Genomic DNA, 17,507 nt, shown 5'->3' on the forward strand with positions numbered 1-17,507 from the left:
ACTTCGTCGATCCGCTGGTGGCGCCCGACTTGAACAAGCGGACGAGAGAAATTGGATCACGGCGACGCGCGCGACGAATTCGAAAATCCTATGGGGGATTCATTTGTGATATTGCGGAATTTGAATTCTGACGAAAGTCCCACGGGACACAGCGACGATCTGATAACGATAAATCGAGGAGTTGACGTAGTTTGGAGAGACAAATTTTATTAAATAATACATTGAATTAAAGGCCACAGTTAAATTGTAATTTAAACAAACGCTAGTTTTTATATGGCAGTGCTTCATAAAGAGTTAACAAGCATTCGCATTTCGGGGAATTTTAATAATTTTTAATGTTTTCCGCAATGATCTTTGCGCTTACATAGAAATTAATTTTTAAAGATTAAGGACCTTTTTCGTTATTACGATTATGCAAATAATTGCTACTGGAATAATTACAGAATTCGCAATATCCTGGTGGTCCTTGCGCTCCTGGTGATCCTCTTATGCCAGGGATACCTGGTTAACATATACGATTAGCGTAATATCTATAATTACATATAATGTCGAAATCATAGAGATTTTAATTATTCTACAAATTAGTTTGGAAAAAGTTTTGTTTCTAAAAGATATAATTCTTTTACCTGGTCTGCCTGGTTCACCTCTGTCTCCCTGTCTTCCAGGCATACCAATACCATCATTACCAGGCGGTCCTATGGTAACACGTCATACAATTATTGTATAGCCTTATAGAAAGCTACTAATACTAGAAAATTAAAAATTATTATTATTCAATGTTTTTAATACTTAAAATAAATAATTTCCAGTATTAAATTGGATTTTTGTAAGAATAGCCGTGCCCAAATCTGCTTAATAATTTTTTTTGATGTATAATAATACCTGGTAAACCTGATGGTCCCGGTGGGCCTTCTAAACCGTTTCCTTCGGGACCCCTATCCCCTTTTTCTCCACGTTCGCCAGATAGTCCTCGTGGACCGATGGGACCCTGCGAGCCAGGTAAACCGACAAATCCACGTTCTCCCGGCACACCTGGCGGTCCTTGATTGCCTAAATAGAATTGAAAATGGAATCAATTAAGACTAAGAAATTTTGATCAGTTTGAATCAGTTAAACAGCATAAATATGTTTGTAAAATATGAATAAATCATGCATTATTTTTCAAATATTGGATCCTTTTTTTTTTAAACAGTTTGACAAAATTCATTATTCATAGATGAAGATTAAATGTAAGAACTACAGAATAAACAGTCGAGGATAGACAATGAATTTACCAAGGATGATGCATAAAGTGTGAACTGCCTTGAAGAAGATCCGCTTTAATGTGTTAAAAAAGCATTACGGTCAGTGATGAGAAATTAATAGAATTACTCGACTAATCTAATTTTCGCATGCGCACGATAAAAGCATTCATTATTCCGAAGGTTGCTTTGTTCCAAGTGATAGATACCTGGAATGCCTCGCTTTCCGGCTCGACCGGGACGACCGTGTCGAGCCGGTCCCGGTAATCCGGGTAGCCCTCGTAGACCCTCTGTTAGTTCTTTCAGCCTCTCTGCGACACATGCCAGTACACCATTATCGTTATGGATGTAACCGTATAACGCCGGAATGTCGGTCGATATTGTTAGGTACGCTTTGTATCGTGGTGAATCGCGCGATTCGGATACGCTATATCTTCGGATATTGCCAAGCGCAAATGAAACAGCGCAAAGAATTGATTTTAACTCGAGGAGGTACCTGGGCGACCCTGAGGACCAGGTGATCCAGGACGGCCCGGACGGCCTCGGCCGGGAGGGCCAGGTGGGCCTTGCATTAATGTTGCTATTTCGATCATCTGTTCTGTATTCACAGATTCACAGTAAAGAAACAAAACTACACCATGATTGAAGTATTATTCTTTTTTCTTCTAGTGCATTTCTTAAGATTTTTTTAATAAAGTAGAATTTATTGAGCTTCCAGATCAAAATCACTGAAGCTTAATCGATTTAATTTAAAGTTTGGCCTTAGCAAAAGATGAAGGGAGTCGATGACTAGAAGATTAGTTAAATTTTAATAAGCTTTAATCACCTCTCAGAACACTGGTGCAAATATCGCGAATTTCCGCTTCGCTGATACTACGACCTGGCAGACCTTGAAGACCAGGCAATCCCATTTGACCTCTGTTTCCAGGGAGGCCTTGCAATCCGGGCGCACCGTCCTTACCCGGTATTCCCGGTGATCCTATTCGACCTTCCAATCCTCGTTCTCCAGGAGCTCCTTTTTCACCCGGCTAATCATATATTCAATTTTTAAGATTTATTTAATTTAAAATGTAAAAAGAAAATTAAACAATGACTCTCGAAATTGGCAATAAAAATTAATATAAAATTAAATTAAAATTACGTACCGGTAAAATTACGCTGCGTTTGACTCTTATTTAATTTATAATAAAATTTATAATTGCAAAATTAAAATTTCGTAATTAATTGAATTTTCTGGATTTCCTAAGCATAGAAGACACTTACTATGCCCGGAGAGCCTGGTGGACCTCTAGGCCCTGGTGGACCTCTAACTCCTTCGAAACTAGGATTGCCAATGTTATCGTTTGCAGCAGGAAAATCAGGAGAACCCGGAGGTCCTGGCGGTCCTGTCGATCCCGGAGGACCGGGTGGACCAGGCCTCCCTTCCAATCCTGGTACGCCTGGTGCACCCGGTAAACCTACTGAGCCCTAAATATATACAAACCAATTAATATAATAATTATTAGTCTGATAAGTATCTGTAACTGATTGTTTGACATAAGCTGACTGAGGTGATCATGATAAACATGATAAATCATGATAGAATTGGCAAATCGCTTAATATGATAATATCCAGTTTGCTTATTTTTCTACCGAAATTCCTGATAATCCGCGAGGTCCGACAGGACCTGGCTCGCCATCTTGTCCCTTGTTACCCTTCGGACCTGGTCTTCCATCGAGTCCCGGCGATCCTGGTTTTCCTACAAGTCCGTCTAAACCTCGAGATCCCGGAGGACCCGATTCTCCGTGTGGCCCTGGAGATCCCTTATTGTAACGACGAATATTCATAAAAGAGTATGTTATTTTACATTAAGAAAAAAAAAGATTGGAATAGATAAAAAATAATACAATTACATATAAATTTAGAATAAAATACCTGCGGTCCCGGTAATCCTGGATATCCATCCTTTCCTGATTCACCAGGTAATCCTGGAGGTCCTATCGATCCGATTTCTCCTTTTTCACCCGGAAGACCATCGTCGCCAGGAGGACCGATAGATCCTTCGGAAACAGGTGGTCCCGATATGACATTATCTATCAATCCCGATGTGCCTTCAAAGATAATAATAAATATACATTTTCAATCACGAGGATAAAAAAATTATATCATCAGTTCATTAATTTTTATTTGGATTATTCTAATTAAAATAAATTGCGAACCACGTTCTCCAATATCTCCTTTTAAACCTGGCGGACCAGGAGGTCCTGGCAATCCTGGTAGTCCTGGTGGTCCTGGCGGTCCCATTATACCTAAAATGTTAGGAGATGCAATGTTCCCTTTGACTCCAGGACCGGGAGATCCCGGAAGACCAGGAGATCCTGGTGCACCATTACGGCCGCGGATTCCATCTAATCCTGGATATCCTCTGTCCCCAGGTTCGCCTAAAATTTTGAAATTTTATAGCGATCTAATTAATATCTTTTATATATGTATTTTTTTCAAAAATTTCATAAATCAATTATATAAATTATTTAAATATAATTAATGATAAATATTTAAAAATTTTCGTTTATGTATTGCACAATTAACTAATTGTTGAAATGAACTGAAAAGCATATCATTTTGAATTATTTATAGGCAAACAGTTCAAGCGTAAATTGCGATAAATTGATTTACAATCATGCTAATGAACGTGCGCGTATCTAGGTCGATATCACATATGGGATATATCATGTGTCGTCTAAATCGTTTAATAGTCTCTACTAGTCATTACTTCATCATCATGACTTTCTAATGTGTTACATTAATAAAAATTTTATAAATGCGAGACACGTAATTCGAATATAAATATTCAAATTAATATTGATGTATATTGCCGTCTTATTTCGTTATAATAAATTCATGATAAATTTTAGTCGAAAAATTTTTTGTTTCTATCGTATACATTATTCATATCTTTAAAAAAATATTCATATTTTCCATTGCAAATCACGATCATAATTAAAACAGGTATAAAGTATTCGTTTTGACATAATCGAGATTAGGCAATTAAAAATTGATTTACAAAAGACAACGAAATAACATAATCTGGTACTCGTAATAATCTCTTTATCGCCGACATTGAATGCAATTAAACAACTCGATACAATTTCTAGCGAGATTGAATTACATCGTCGAGCACGTGTTCAACGTTCCAGTGAATTTAATGTTTCTTAATTGAATGACTTCTGATGTTCTTTTTTTATGGAATATATAATAACATATAACATATTATACCTTTTTCACCCGACTGTCCAGGAGCACCATCATCTCCTTGATCACCTTTAATTCCTTTTTCGTATTTAAAAGGATGTAGACAATCGCTTATATTTCCTGATGGACCTGGAAATCCTCGAGGACCTTGATCTCCTTTTAGACCCTTTAGACCCGGGAATCCCATATCGCCCTAATAAAAGATTTACTCTTCTACTATTATTCCCTTTACAAAGAAATTTCCTAATTATTATCATATTCAATTTAAAAAATTGTGAACAACGCTTACATTTTCTCCCTTTCGACCTGGTAATCCTGGTAAGCCCGGTGACCCCACGGATCCAATCGATCCTTTAGGACCTTGTAATCCTGGGGAGCCTCTAGCACCAGTATTCCCCGGAACTCCCTATAATACAAGTTTTTTACATATATATTACATAGATTTTGTAAATATATACAAATTATTTTACATAATTTACATTACATACTGTTATAATTATACAGAAAGAATAAATAACGGAAATATACTTGTTCCCCTGATGGCCCACGTTGCCCAGGAGAGCCTCGTACACCTTTTGATCCTGGTGTTCCGGGTGGTCCAGTTGCACCGGGAGATCCCTGTAATACAAATACATATACCATTTAACATATATGAGATGGTATCATCTCATCTCTTAAAACCATTTTTTAGCATTAATAGCATAATTTCATAAATTCGTCTATTTACATTACCTATGTCTATACGTATATAAAATTTTATTAAAATCAGAATTTAATACTACGCGAAAATCCCTTGTAAATCAAATAAAAAAAATTTATAAAAAGATATATTAAATCATTATTTCAAAAAATAAAACGACTAATAAGAATCAAGAACGCTAATAACAGTGTGTGATTGTTTTAAAAAACTTATTTATTCCATTGATATTTCATCTGTGATACAACGCGGACGTTTCGTGTCGATTTTGAGCCATCTTCAGCAAATACATATGGCTTAATCGAAACAGTATAGTAAAAACAAAAGGCGCGGTAGACGTCGGAAAAAATTGTCGCATTTTGTTGTATTCGCATGATGTTGACCGGCAATGAAGCAAGATAGAACTGTCTTGACAGAAAATCTCCTGGACGTGTTTTCGCATGGTGAGTGAATCACTGCCACAATATATTCTTGTTATTTTCGTTATAAAGTGTAATGTAGGGATTTGCTCACGCATAGGTATCTAAATTTTATTAGGGCTTTGATTTTAATATTATATTACTAGATCTTATTCTCTGTTTGATAAATGCAAATGTAAAATTAGGAAAGGAAGGACTTACATTTGTTCCATTAAATCCGCGTGGTCCTTGCGGACAGATCGTTTCGCAGGAGTTTCTTTGAAATGGAGCGACAATGGTCCTCTACGGTCACATACACATTACACTAGTCATATCTTGCAAGTTTGCTAAATTTTGTTGAAATATGTGGATCTTACCAATGGTAATTCTTCGCACGTATCTCTTTCGTATGTTGTAGGATCACAGTTTAGAAACATCCATTGTACGTCGATCTAAAGATAATACAAATAGATATATTATAGATATATTAATAGATATATTATATACAAATATAATATAATATATAATATAATAATATACAATATAATAAATATAATGTATATAATACAAATAGATATAAACAGAGATATATATATATATATATATATATATATATATATATATATATATATATATTTATGATTCCGAAATATTGATATTCTGTTAAATTTTGTAATATTTTCCTTTTGTACAAACATTAATATTTTTACTTAGAATTATAATGTTTTTACATGCGCATTTTAGATACAAGTCAAAAAATTTAATATTAAATGTAATTTGTCTTACTGACGGTTTTAGTCTTGTGTGGTGACAGATGCGTAAGTGTCGGTCCACAATAAGTATTTAATCTTTAAGTCGTAAGAAATTGACCAATTATAGTCGATTATTCTTTTCATATTCGATTATAATTGGTCAATTTCTTACTTCTTAAAGCTTAAATCACCTATTGTGGACCGACACTAACGTTATCTTTAAAGAATTTCGCAATGATATAACAACGTGATGGAATTCACGAATGTTAGATGTATGTGAGTCGATTTTTACACAAAATTAAATTAATTATAGTTAAATCAAAACTTAAAGAGTTAAAAGGATCAAGCAGAACAATAAATAAATAAATAAATAAATAAATAGTGCAGTAATTTTAGTTTTATGCATATCTGCATATTAGATGTTATTACGGGGTTTTACCGGTACAGACATCTCGCTATTGCTCATCTTGGCTATCGATATGTCTCCATCGAATATAATCGGCTGGCGTGGTTTCAGCTTTTCCATGCCCACGAATTCACAATCAACGTTAAGAACCAGTTTATCTTTGAACACTCCGAAGTTTACTTTGTGCCAGCCGTTGTCGAATACCTATTTTATAAGAAATTGCATCTTTTTCTTTAATGTTATTATTCAGAGCACGCAAACCGCAAATCATCAACTCTTCTTAATTTATCCTAGACAAGATAATGATGTAGAACGGAATAGGAAGAGTCCTAAGAAAGACTCATTACCGAGAGGCTATATTTATCGCATAAATCTACGCCATTTCAAAACATGCGTTAAATGCATGTGTATCCTGCGTATTCTCGTTGATCAAAAGATGATTGCAAGCATGTCGTAGCGTTCCCTTAACGTTTCATCATTGATCGCACAGTTCGTCTTTCCGTCACGCGGGCAACAGAATTTCTAACGTCAAGGCCTTCGCAAATGACTGATTCGTACGCAAAGTGACTCGATATGAGTGTGACATCTGTTACATCTGCTCTGTGACACAATAGAATTCACGCATTTAAGGCCGGTATTCATAGTCGGTTCTTATATTTAAGAATTAGCGTCTTACAAATTACATTTCGACCAATGGTAACTGGTAATCGTGCACAAGCTTATTTAAGACGATCTTAAATATAAGAAAGAACGGACTATGAATCAGCTAGCATTAGTTTTATATGACTCGGCACACGCATCTCAGGCAGTTTACATAACAATTTCTTAGGACAATTGATGAAACTCGTGCGGTAATTGAGTAGATCACTTTAATAATGATGGCTCCGATTCTGGTCTCTCTTCACGAAGACACTTTTAAGATTACTCGGATTCAGAACTGGTGTATTTTACAAGTATCATCATTGCAAGATCATAAAGTAAATTCGGCTTAGGAATTCTTAAGAAGTAAGTAATTCAAGCATTACTCGGTCAGACAGAATATTTCTTAATTTCTTAATTTAGTAAATAAATTCAAGAGACATTTAATTTTCATTAGTAACTATACACCGTTTATCTACGTCTTTGAAAGTACGTAGCAATTAAAAGCTACATCTTTTCCCTTTCCTTAATTAATTAGATAATAAATTTATTTTAGAAACGCGCAAATTATTTTAAAATGATGACGAACGTAGCCGACACTTACGCGATCATTCATGAAAGAGATTGTCTGTAACTTTCCCTTCTGGTCGATTGATGAAAACTCCAATGTTCTTCTTTTAGAATTCATCGTGATGAGAAACTGAGGATCGCCTTTTGCATTTACGATCTTAATAACATGCCAAGGAAACTTCGATGATTTTCTAGCTCTCAGCGTGTAAATCAACGAGAACTCGTTTGGAAGCTTGCTGAGCGTGATGTTCCTGGAAAGGAAGATTCACACATAAAGAAAAAAAATCGATATTTCGTTAATTAATGTTTTCAGACACGGCTGTATTGTCGAACAATTATTATTTATTAACTAGTCAAATTAATTAGGCACAGCGAATAATATAATTAGAAATTTTGCTCTAAGCAATTCTTGAATTAATTGCAAATTAACTAAATCTTTATTCAATTGTTAAACTATTTTATCGAGTAGAATTGTTGTTAATTTTTCATTTGTATGTGCAAAGAAGGATTAAGGATGAAAAATAATGAAATTATACAAGAAATTGTGCTGCAAACGAGTTTGCGAGCTGAATTAATTGTTGAGATCGAGTTAGTTGGAATTTGGTTCAAGTCGATCCAGGCCACTGTTCCTATGCAAGCTAATTTGAATACTTTGTTGAGAGGATGACATCAGTATCCTTCTCTAGTCGGTATGCTGTCTGCATGCGTTTACTGCCTCGGACCTTCGTCATCCCTCTATATGCGTCCGGCTGATCTAATTTCAACTTGCTGATAAAGTCGAATGTTTGAAAATCGTCCTCGCCAGACTTGTAACCATTGCACAACCCGCGTTTGGCGATGGTCTCCTCTGCAATATATTCTAACAAATAACGTGATTTTGAGCTCCGTAATCGAGCTACGCGTAATGTTGTTGTAATTCCGTAATATTAATGTGAAAAATACTTACGAGCATATGTTATATGCGTTATTGTAAATATGCATACTTGCAGATATATGTTCCGTGGCCAGATAAATCTGTAACCGGCGGAAGAATAATAATTAATGATATTTTCCCTGCTCTAAAGTCCTTTAATAATAGAATAAGATTATTTTTCATATATAAATTTATATTCAAGGTTTTTAAATTGATAAAGCTATATTCAAGAAATCTCACGTAAGATGGTCCTGTGGCGCAACGGATAACGCGTCTGACTACGGATCAGAAGATTCCAGGTTCGAATCCTGGCAGGATCGGAATTGATATTTTTGATGATACCATTTATTATAAATTTTTAAGACTTGGCTATCTCTATTGGTAGCCATATTGGTATCAGAGACGAGAAGTGACATGCGATAAATTATAATTACTGCTTTTTTCAGTTTTATCTCAAAAACAATAATTTTGTGATCCTGATAAATTGATACATTTGTCCGATATATCATATAGAAGTGTAAAATAATTTTTAAAATAATGATACATTTTTTTAACTGTCAAAAATTGTGGTAATTGATTTTGATTTTCTTAAAATTTTACTTGATGTATTTGTGACGTAAATCTTGAAATAATTTTTGTTTATAGTACGTAAGAAAACAAATTAGCCAAGGTTATGCAGAGAAATTTTTTTTTATCAATTGCTTTTGAACTGCGTGTCAATTAAACAAAAAATTAAATAAATAGAATTGATATGACAATTAAATTGATTTAACTTAATTGGTTTAATTGATACACAATTTAATGTTATAGTTAATAAGAGGCATTCTATAAATCTATAAAAATTGCAAAAGTATGAAGACGAGATATATAAAACTCACAAAAATTATTATAGATTATTATAGATTGTCATAAAATTATTATAAAATCGCGTTTAACATTCTTATAAATATTTATATTCTCTGTATTATATATATAATCGTTTATTATTTATGTATTAATGTAAAAAACTTATTTTAACAGAATCTATTAACAGATTGACAATCTAGATTAAACAAGTGTATAATATGAGAATATGATTATTATAACATATAGTTCAGAATCGTGATTGAATGCATTGCATACATTGCTGGCATCCATTTTCTCTTTTAGATTGTTAACTTTAGATCTCTTTTGGATGAAACTGTTCAACTTTTGTAATTTATTGTAATGATGTCTGAAAACATATACATCGGGCATTCTGTGCATTACAAAGAACTTGCGCGCGCGCGCGTTGAACGTTGTGTTATATTAGATTGATTAAAAAAAATTCCGCTTTTGCTAAATTCCTCCTTCTCAAAATCATAAAAAAGGCACTCTATTACGCGCGCAGATGAGAGACTTTCCTTCTTTGTCAATCTGTTTTTCTCACTCGTTTTTAATATTCCCAATAGCTCACCAAAATCCACAATATATTACAGAATTTTTAGCAACGGTCAAAGTTGACTTTTGCAAATAATGCTCGGAAAATAACACATCGAGAAAATGATCGAGTCAATTGTTTCGTCTCAACATCAGGTTGCGACGCAGCTCTACGCGAGATGGCGCCACATCCGAACTAGGACGAACCAACGAAGTTTATTATTGACAGACGAAGTACATTGGCAACTGGTGGCGAGTTGGCACAGCGGTCAACGCGCTGCGCCGATGGGGTTGGCGGCAGAGGAGGAAGAACTCGAGAAGATTCCATCTCGAGATTCGTTGAACGTGGACGCGCGATGCGAGTTGTCGACGTGCAGATGAACAAAAGAGACTTCCGCGTTTCCGCTACTGTGACTCTGCGGGAGTGCAGCGTCGTCATCATCGGAAGTACATGCAGGATATGCGGCAGAGACTTCAAATGCGAGAGCGACGTTGCCGTACACACGCGATGGCGTCATAACAACCACGCCATGGGATCGCTGATGGATATCCTGGACCGCCAGATGAATCTCAAGAACATCAATCAGCAGAAGTGCGACGTATGTGACATGCCATTTGAGATGATTTCGGCTCTGAAGTTTCACAAACGACTGATACACAAAAACAAATCCAGGTACAGAGGTAAACGCCAAAGAGGAAAAATACGTGTGAAATTTAAACTGAATGGCGTGACGACAACGGATGTGAGCCTGGATCGAAAGTATATAAAGATACAGGACAGTTTTGAACGATATGTCGACGTTTATACGCAAACTCCAATCTTCTACGAAAATGAGAGATATCAAGATAATTGCTCTGGGAATATTGATTTATCTCTCCCGAACCATGTCGTGAACGAGAATCATATACAATACGGTATGCGGCCGAACAAAGCTGGGAATCGATATATTGTAGGTAAATTCGCGTCTACTAAAGGCAACGCGATAGCGCATCCTGTCGTAGTGGCGGAGAGAAGTCTCGTCGAGATCTCGAATATAGACACAATCCCCGATAGCGACGACTTATGCAAAGAGAATTGTGAAGATCATTATTATCTCGTTACTGCAAAAAACACCGAGGTCGCGTTTGTCGAAAGTTTTATCAATAGCGCAAACACTCACGATAAGGAAAATTTGCAGAGAAGAAATGGGCGAGAAAAGAGAAACACATATTGTCGGAGCGAAATTTCGCTCAGTGACGATTTTCTCGCTTGCCAGTCGGAAGAAGTTGATAAAACGTTATCTATGTCTAAACAAAATTCTTGGTCCAGCGAAAATCGTCACTATATCGTCAGATGGTCCGATGAAATTGCAAAAACCCAAGAAACCGATGAATTGACCAATTCTTTATTAGATTCTATGGAAATAATTTTAGATAATGAGAAAAGATATGACTTTAATGAAAATGGGACCAAACTTCCTCCTTCCTTATCTCGACTTAACAAAAAAAATGAGTCGATAAAAGTTAATTCGAGCACTGACGACGACGTGCAAGAAGTACTGCGAATAACGAGAGGAAATGCCCATAACGATATCAATCATGAATCGCCTAATCGCATGGAAAGGGAGATACTGATACAAAACGTTATAAGCGAAACATTACCGTCACAGTTAGAACCGATTGTTTATCCAAAAGTTGATATCGTGTTTACAACAAATTTTCAATCGTCCGACTGTCCATCGTTTATGGTCATGACTGAAAATGATTATCGTCAATTTTTGACGAATTCATTCGACAAAAGACTGAGCATTTGTCTGGAAGATCATCATTGCGGGATCAGACACTACAACGATATAGCAGAAATTAATAACAACAACTTAGAAGAGTATAAAAAAAATTCCTTTGAAACATCGAAGCGGTTGATTAAATCACAATATACCAATGAATCCAAGGTTAAAGACAACGAAGTAACTGTTGTATTAGATTGAATGTGTGTAAACAAGCATTGGTTCCTGACTATCATTAGAGATACTTTATAGATCATAATCTTCTCAAGGCCAAATAACAAATGCCAACATGTTCTTTTACTTTACTTCTTTCGGTTGCCTTCTTTAAATTTTTTAAGGCAAACATATTGTGATATATGTTAATACATGTTTTGTATTTATATTTTATTATTTACAAATGTTGATTTATGCATACACACATGCGCACACACACTCATGCACACAGGGTGTCTGATTTTTAATGATACTATATGCAGGTAGAGCGGGTCAAATTGAGTAGAAAATTCTCTACCATTTTGTAGTGTAAGTAAATTTAGTAACGAGTTATTAATTATTAAAAATTATTAAAAATAAGCTCGTATCCGTCCGACTCACTGGCAAATGCAAGCGCGCCACGAGGTGCAACATTACACGTTCGCGATTGCTAGGAGCACAGCGAGATTTTTAGTGAAGTCTATAAATGGTAGAGTATTGCTTATAGCGCACACCTCTATACATTTAACGTTAAGCGGTCACATCTCGCTGTGTGTTTTACGAATCAGACATCCTGTTTGACAAATTGACAAAAATGATATTGAACGAAAACGACTTGTCATTTTTGTTTTTTTTTTTTTTCTTCTATTTTCATCTTTGTCCAGTATTACTTTTCATTATTTAAAGAAATATATAAAACATTGTGTGATACTTGGAGCAAATTTAACAAGTATATATATATATATATATATAATATATCAAGTTTCAATTTTGAGAAATTTCAGCTTGTGATGAATAAAAAAATTTAAACGTATTAGATTGTGTGTGTGTGTGTGTGTGTGTGTGTGTGAGTGTGTGTGTGTGTGTGTGTGTGTGTGTGTGTGTGTGTGTGTGTGTGTGTGTGTTGTAATTATCACATAGGATATATACATTTAATATGTTCTCGATGGAATATGGAATATTCTTGATGTATGAAGACTTGAATATATGAAAATATAATCACTCTTTTTCAAAATTTTTAATATCATTTATAGGAAACTCCAAAAACTTCCATCAATTCTTAGTGATTGACAATTGAACAACTCGTGATAAAGTTATTCAATTATCAATCGCAAAAAATAAGAATTGAATGGAAGTTTTTGGATGTTATAAATGATATTAAAAATTTTGAAAAAGAGTGATTATATGTAAATCATATTTATTAACATAATACGGCATATGAAAATATATATTTTAAAAAATTCTTACTATATTCTTGATGTTTAAAAATTTAAGTGCAAGCATATACCTGTGCATATTACCTGTGAATTTTACATTTTTGCTCAATTATCGCTCAAACTATTAAGAATTGGTACAAATTTTTGATCGCCGATAAGATTTATAAATATTTAAATTATAAATTGAAAATGTTTAGGGGCGAAGGAAATGACAATATATATATATATATATATATATATATTATAATTATTAACATAATAATAATATAAACATATAAATGTATGCTTGAAAATATTAATATTTTTTTGATGTTAAAGATTTAAATGTTAATATCGAAACTGACGTGACTCTTGCTCAATTATTGTTCTTGCTATAAAAATTGGTGTGTGAAAGTTTGTGAATGATAATAAGATTTAAATAATGTTAATTAAACGTTTCTCAAAGAAGAAAATTAAAAACAAAATTATATCCTTACATATAGATTTAAATGTTATATAAATTTTTTAAAAATTTTTGATTACACAACTGATAATTATTTTGTAATAGTTAATCATCCGATTATGCTAAAAGTGAATAATTATAGATGTATTATTTCGCAGCTATATCCCTACTTATATGTATACATATATTCTTAATTTTATCATAGATATTAATATTTCGTATTTTTATACATTTTATTAAAAAAATTGTCTTTGTATTAAAGAAAACATAGAAGTATCTTCATATACGATCTATCCGTGTATATCTAAAAAAAACTTTCAGTAACTTTTTCGTACGTTTACAGCCTTCTTTTGTTTTTCATTTTTGTCAATACCACATGTATCAGCATGTACATCCGTCAATTTTTCTAAGAATAGTACATTTCTGCCAAAATATCGTTTTCCCTAGCATTTAAGTATATATTAGCAGCATTCCTAACTTTTTGAAAGGAAGATATAATGTTATAGAAAATTATATTTTGATTTTTAACATACTATATGTTTGTAATAAATATTTGTTGAAAAACATGAATCTGTTTCTTTTCCTAGCGCTATTAGAAAGTATTGTAAAACATTGCAACGCAAAGGATGATTCCTGCAAGAACCAAAATTAAAGTTGCGTTGAAGATCGACCGTGTATCGTGGTAACAAAATCGCATGTGACAAATGAAAATGTTTAATACGCGTTACCGTATTGCTCGCATGACTTCCTTATCGCTTTTCGTCGATATCAGGCATTCAACACGCACAAGTCGGTGAAATGTCGATGAAAAAGGAAGAGAGAGGAAGGAGGGAGTGGAGAGAGGGAAAGAGAGAGAGAGAGAGAGAGAGAGAGAAACAGCGTCAAAAATAGTTTCTAGTACTGTAACCGCCCCTAGTTTCAATATGCGACGATAAGGCGCTTCGTTGTCTTCCGAATGGAGCACATATTATTTCCCGCCATGCGATTTCACGAAGCACGATTGCACTCGAGATACAAGATGCAACATGATCCACAACGTTGCACAGTAACCGCACGCCAACTGATAAGCTTGTTGGATCTCGTTGTCGAACCCCTCTACCGCGCGCAGAAGCCCTCACAAGTAGGAGAAATCGATTTGATCTTTATGAGTCACAAAGGGAGAGAAAAGACGGTCATCGTCATCGAATTGGGGCATCGGAGACGTATGAAATATGTCGCGAGACAGTGAATAATTTGTATTTGAACATGAAATACAATGAGGAGAAATAAGACTCTGATTAGCATCATGATATCAAAATCTTAAACGTTGAATTTTTTTAATGATTCTAAAATAATAATTGTTATACTCTATCAAAATTCGATTTTAATTAATTAAATGTTTATTATTAAGCTTTTATTAGGTATTTAATCATTTAACTGTTTTAATTTATTTTTTACTTATACTATTTAAATCATTAGTTTACAGCAAAAAATTAAATTAAATACTTTGTACCAGACAAGATATTTCTTATAAATTTTCGAATACTAAAAATGATGCCACTAAAAATGAAGCCAAGTGGTTTATTGTTTTGTATATTAAATCTCAATTATTTTGGAAATATGACGTGCTAGAAAAATTTGACTTGTGGCATCGTTTTTAGCATTCAAAAATCCATAAGAAGCACCTTGTTTGGTTCAAAGTTCAATTAACAAAAATATTTTTTGTAAACCAGTGTAATTCAAAAGAAGAAATTGAAGAATTATTAAATTGTGATGTTAAAATGATCAAAATTCGATCGAATAAGATTCTCGTTTATAGCGAAAAAATTGCGAAAAAATCTAAAAAGAATCTATCTAAGATAGATAGAGTTCTCGATACATTTTATAAGTCTGTTCTAGTCTGTTCAAGTCTGTTCTAGTCTGTTCTAGTCTGTTCAAGTTGCAAATGTTATTTTTCTAAAAAATATTTCCATTTATGTTTCCATTTATATTTCGCAAGAACTTTCATCATGCGTTTTTTTTTTTTTTTTTCACTTTGAACATTATTACAGTGAACTTTAACTAACAGAAGCTTTAAAATAAAAGATGTACCATGTTGTTTATCACATCACAATTAATTACATTTCACGAATTTGCGCTCTGTTATGTTACATTTTACAAATTCGGACATCACATTGACAATTCACAAGCGAAGGAACGTCTCACGTTTTAAAATTAACGCTCAGTCTTCTTGTTTCGCCCGCATTTTGACTCGTTTCAGTTCCTCGTAACGCACAACGTATTCGTTCACCGTTGCGCACGGGTCTCCATTACTCTCCACGGTGAGTTCGAGAGAGGAGAACAGGCTCTCCAATAGATGACTCGGCCACTCGTCAGTCGATTTAACAATCGTTTCGATCAGGTCCTCGATTTGCGAATGAAAAAGTTTCTCGGTGCTGGACGGAACCGAGGAGGCACCGGATATTACTCTTTGCCGTTTAAATGGCGGACCCTCGCCGGACGCGTTGTACTCTCTTTTGATATTCGTCCCTGTTAATCATTAAGTTTACAAAAGCATACAAATCGATCACGATATATGTAACTGACACGTTAATAATCTTAAGAAAGAGTGTACGTAAGTTATGAAAATAGTTTATAAAATTGATTAATTAGCAATTACTCGATTTGGGAGACGTCCTGTGCGAGGATCGTACAGCTTCGAGCTTATTTCGCGCTTTCGAATGCGTTTTAATCTTTCTGGTCGAATGTGCCGCGCTAATCACTTCGAGACCCATCACGATGCACATTAAAAGCCGATAAATATCGCATGTAAAAACTTATACGCTAAAAACATACCTAATAATCCATTGGAATCGGCGGAGTGTACGTGGCTTCTCAGCCTTCTATTTTCGCTCTTCAACTTCTTTGGATATGATATTGGCACCAGATCCACTGCGTTTGTTGGAAATTCAGTTTACTACTTAATGATTATACATTGTTAAACAAATAATTACCTTGCGAAGAGCGATCGGAAAGATTATCGGATTTTCCATTAAACAATTGCTTGAAAAAGGAACGTCGTTTTTGCGGCGATGGCGATTTCACTTCATATATCTCGCCGCGATTATCGTCGTACAATTCAGCAATCTGGATCAAGCGGTGCAAGCAGATAATTGTGCAAACAGAGTTGGCTGAATTAGCTTATTCTTTTTAATTAAGTTAAGTTAAAGTTATGAAATTCTATGAAATTAATCCAGTTACGTTTTAAAAATTATATGAACAAAAAATTAATAATTTGGTTCAAAAATTAATTTGGTTTGAAATCAATACTGTTATTTCGTTTGAGCCACTTTTTTTAAAAACAATTCTATAAAATTCCCTTCTACTATTTTTAGTCTTCTTGTGTCTTCATTAATATAAATTTAAATGCAAAATATTATGGATAAAATCGAGAATAAGATTAAATGAAAGCATGTTACTAAAACAACAAGATTATTAACCTCCGACGGCAAATTAACGTGTCGACACTGGGCGGTCATCAACACGAGCATGTATACCGATCGGTCGAGACCATGCAATAAGGAGGTAAAAACCACTCTAGCCGTCTCATCTACCAAATCCCACCAAGTCAGGATGCCGGGCACATAGAGCAACGCCGGTAAAGTACGACGCGCGGTCTTGATCTT

The 17,507-nt window shown here is 34.4% G+C and overlaps 3 protein-coding genes, 1 long non-coding RNA gene and 1 other non-coding gene across 15 annotated transcripts; 3 read left to right on the top strand and 2 right to left on the bottom strand.

Annotated features, from left to right (window-relative positions):
* Nucleotides 1-187: 187 nt before the first annotated feature.
* On the bottom strand, nucleotides 188-15,913 carry LOC105423489 (uncharacterized). Of its 11 annotated transcripts, XR_016137877.1 has the most exons (21): nucleotides 14,592-15,913; nucleotides 8,882-8,949; nucleotides 8,587-8,794; nucleotides 7,970-8,186; nucleotides 6,760-6,930; nucleotides 5,946-6,020; nucleotides 5,791-5,871; nucleotides 5,002-5,091; nucleotides 4,763-4,879; nucleotides 4,498-4,666; nucleotides 3,441-3,662; nucleotides 3,157-3,332; nucleotides 2,874-3,044; nucleotides 2,505-2,708; nucleotides 2,068-2,269; nucleotides 1,738-1,839; nucleotides 1,451-1,552; nucleotides 1,275-1,317; nucleotides 883-1,050; nucleotides 627-695; nucleotides 430-501 (listed from the first exon to the last, which is right to left on the bottom strand). XR_016137877.1 is itself a non-coding variant. In XM_089070424.1 (20 exons), the coding sequence occupies exons 1-20, from the start codon at nucleotides 14,603-14,605 to the stop codon at nucleotides 386-388; spliced, it is 2,730 nt and encodes a 909-aa protein (XP_088926550.1). In that variant the 5' UTR covers nucleotides 14,606-15,911; the 3' UTR covers nucleotides 188-385. The 11 variants fall into 11 exon arrangements, 8 of the variants coding, with proteins under 8 accessions (XP_088926550.1, XP_088926549.1, XP_088926554.1 ...); XM_089070424.1 differs by lacking the exon at nucleotides 1,275-1,317 and having other exon boundaries at nucleotides 188-501; nucleotides 8,587-8,782; nucleotides 14,592-15,911; XM_089070423.1 differs by lacking the exon at nucleotides 1,275-1,317 and having other exon boundaries at nucleotides 188-501; nucleotides 14,592-15,911.
* On the top strand, nucleotides 7,591-8,506 carry LOC148937928 (uncharacterized). Its single transcript, XR_016137886.1, has 2 exons — nucleotides 7,591-7,731; nucleotides 8,047-8,506. It is a non-coding gene; the product is annotated as an uncharacterized LOC148937928 (long non-coding RNA).
* On the top strand, nucleotides 9,096-9,168 carry TRNAR-ACG (transfer RNA arginine (anticodon ACG)). The gene has a single exon. It is a non-coding gene; the product is annotated as a tRNA-Arg (tRNA).
* On the top strand, nucleotides 10,603-14,429 carry LOC105423491 (uncharacterized). Its single transcript, XM_011633254.3, has one exon. It carries the CDS (start codon nucleotides 10,603-10,605, stop codon nucleotides 12,211-12,213), a length of 1,611 nt encoding a protein of 536 aa, XP_011631556.2. The 3' UTR covers nucleotides 12,214-14,429.
* Nucleotides 15,914-16,627: 714 nt separating the features above from the next.
* LOC105423485 (uncharacterized) lies at nucleotides 16,628-17,457 on the bottom strand. The gene is made up of 3 exons (XM_011633240.3): nucleotides 17,322-17,457; nucleotides 16,836-16,968; nucleotides 16,628-16,773 (listed from the first exon to the last, which is right to left on the bottom strand). Exons 1-3 carry the CDS (start codon nucleotides 17,370-17,372, stop codon nucleotides 16,628-16,630), a joined length of 330 nt encoding a protein of 109 aa, XP_011631542.2. The 5' UTR covers nucleotides 17,373-17,457.
* Nucleotides 17,458-17,507: the final 50 nt, after the last annotated feature.

The sequence above is a fragment of the Pogonomyrmex barbatus genome, unplaced genomic scaffold (genome assembly GCF_055798465.1).
Source record: "Pogonomyrmex barbatus isolate J1 unplaced genomic scaffold, ASM5579846v1 scaffold10, whole genome shotgun sequence".
In the NCBI taxonomy this organism is placed as follows: domain Eukaryota; kingdom Metazoa; phylum Arthropoda; class Insecta; order Hymenoptera; family Formicidae; genus Pogonomyrmex; species Pogonomyrmex barbatus.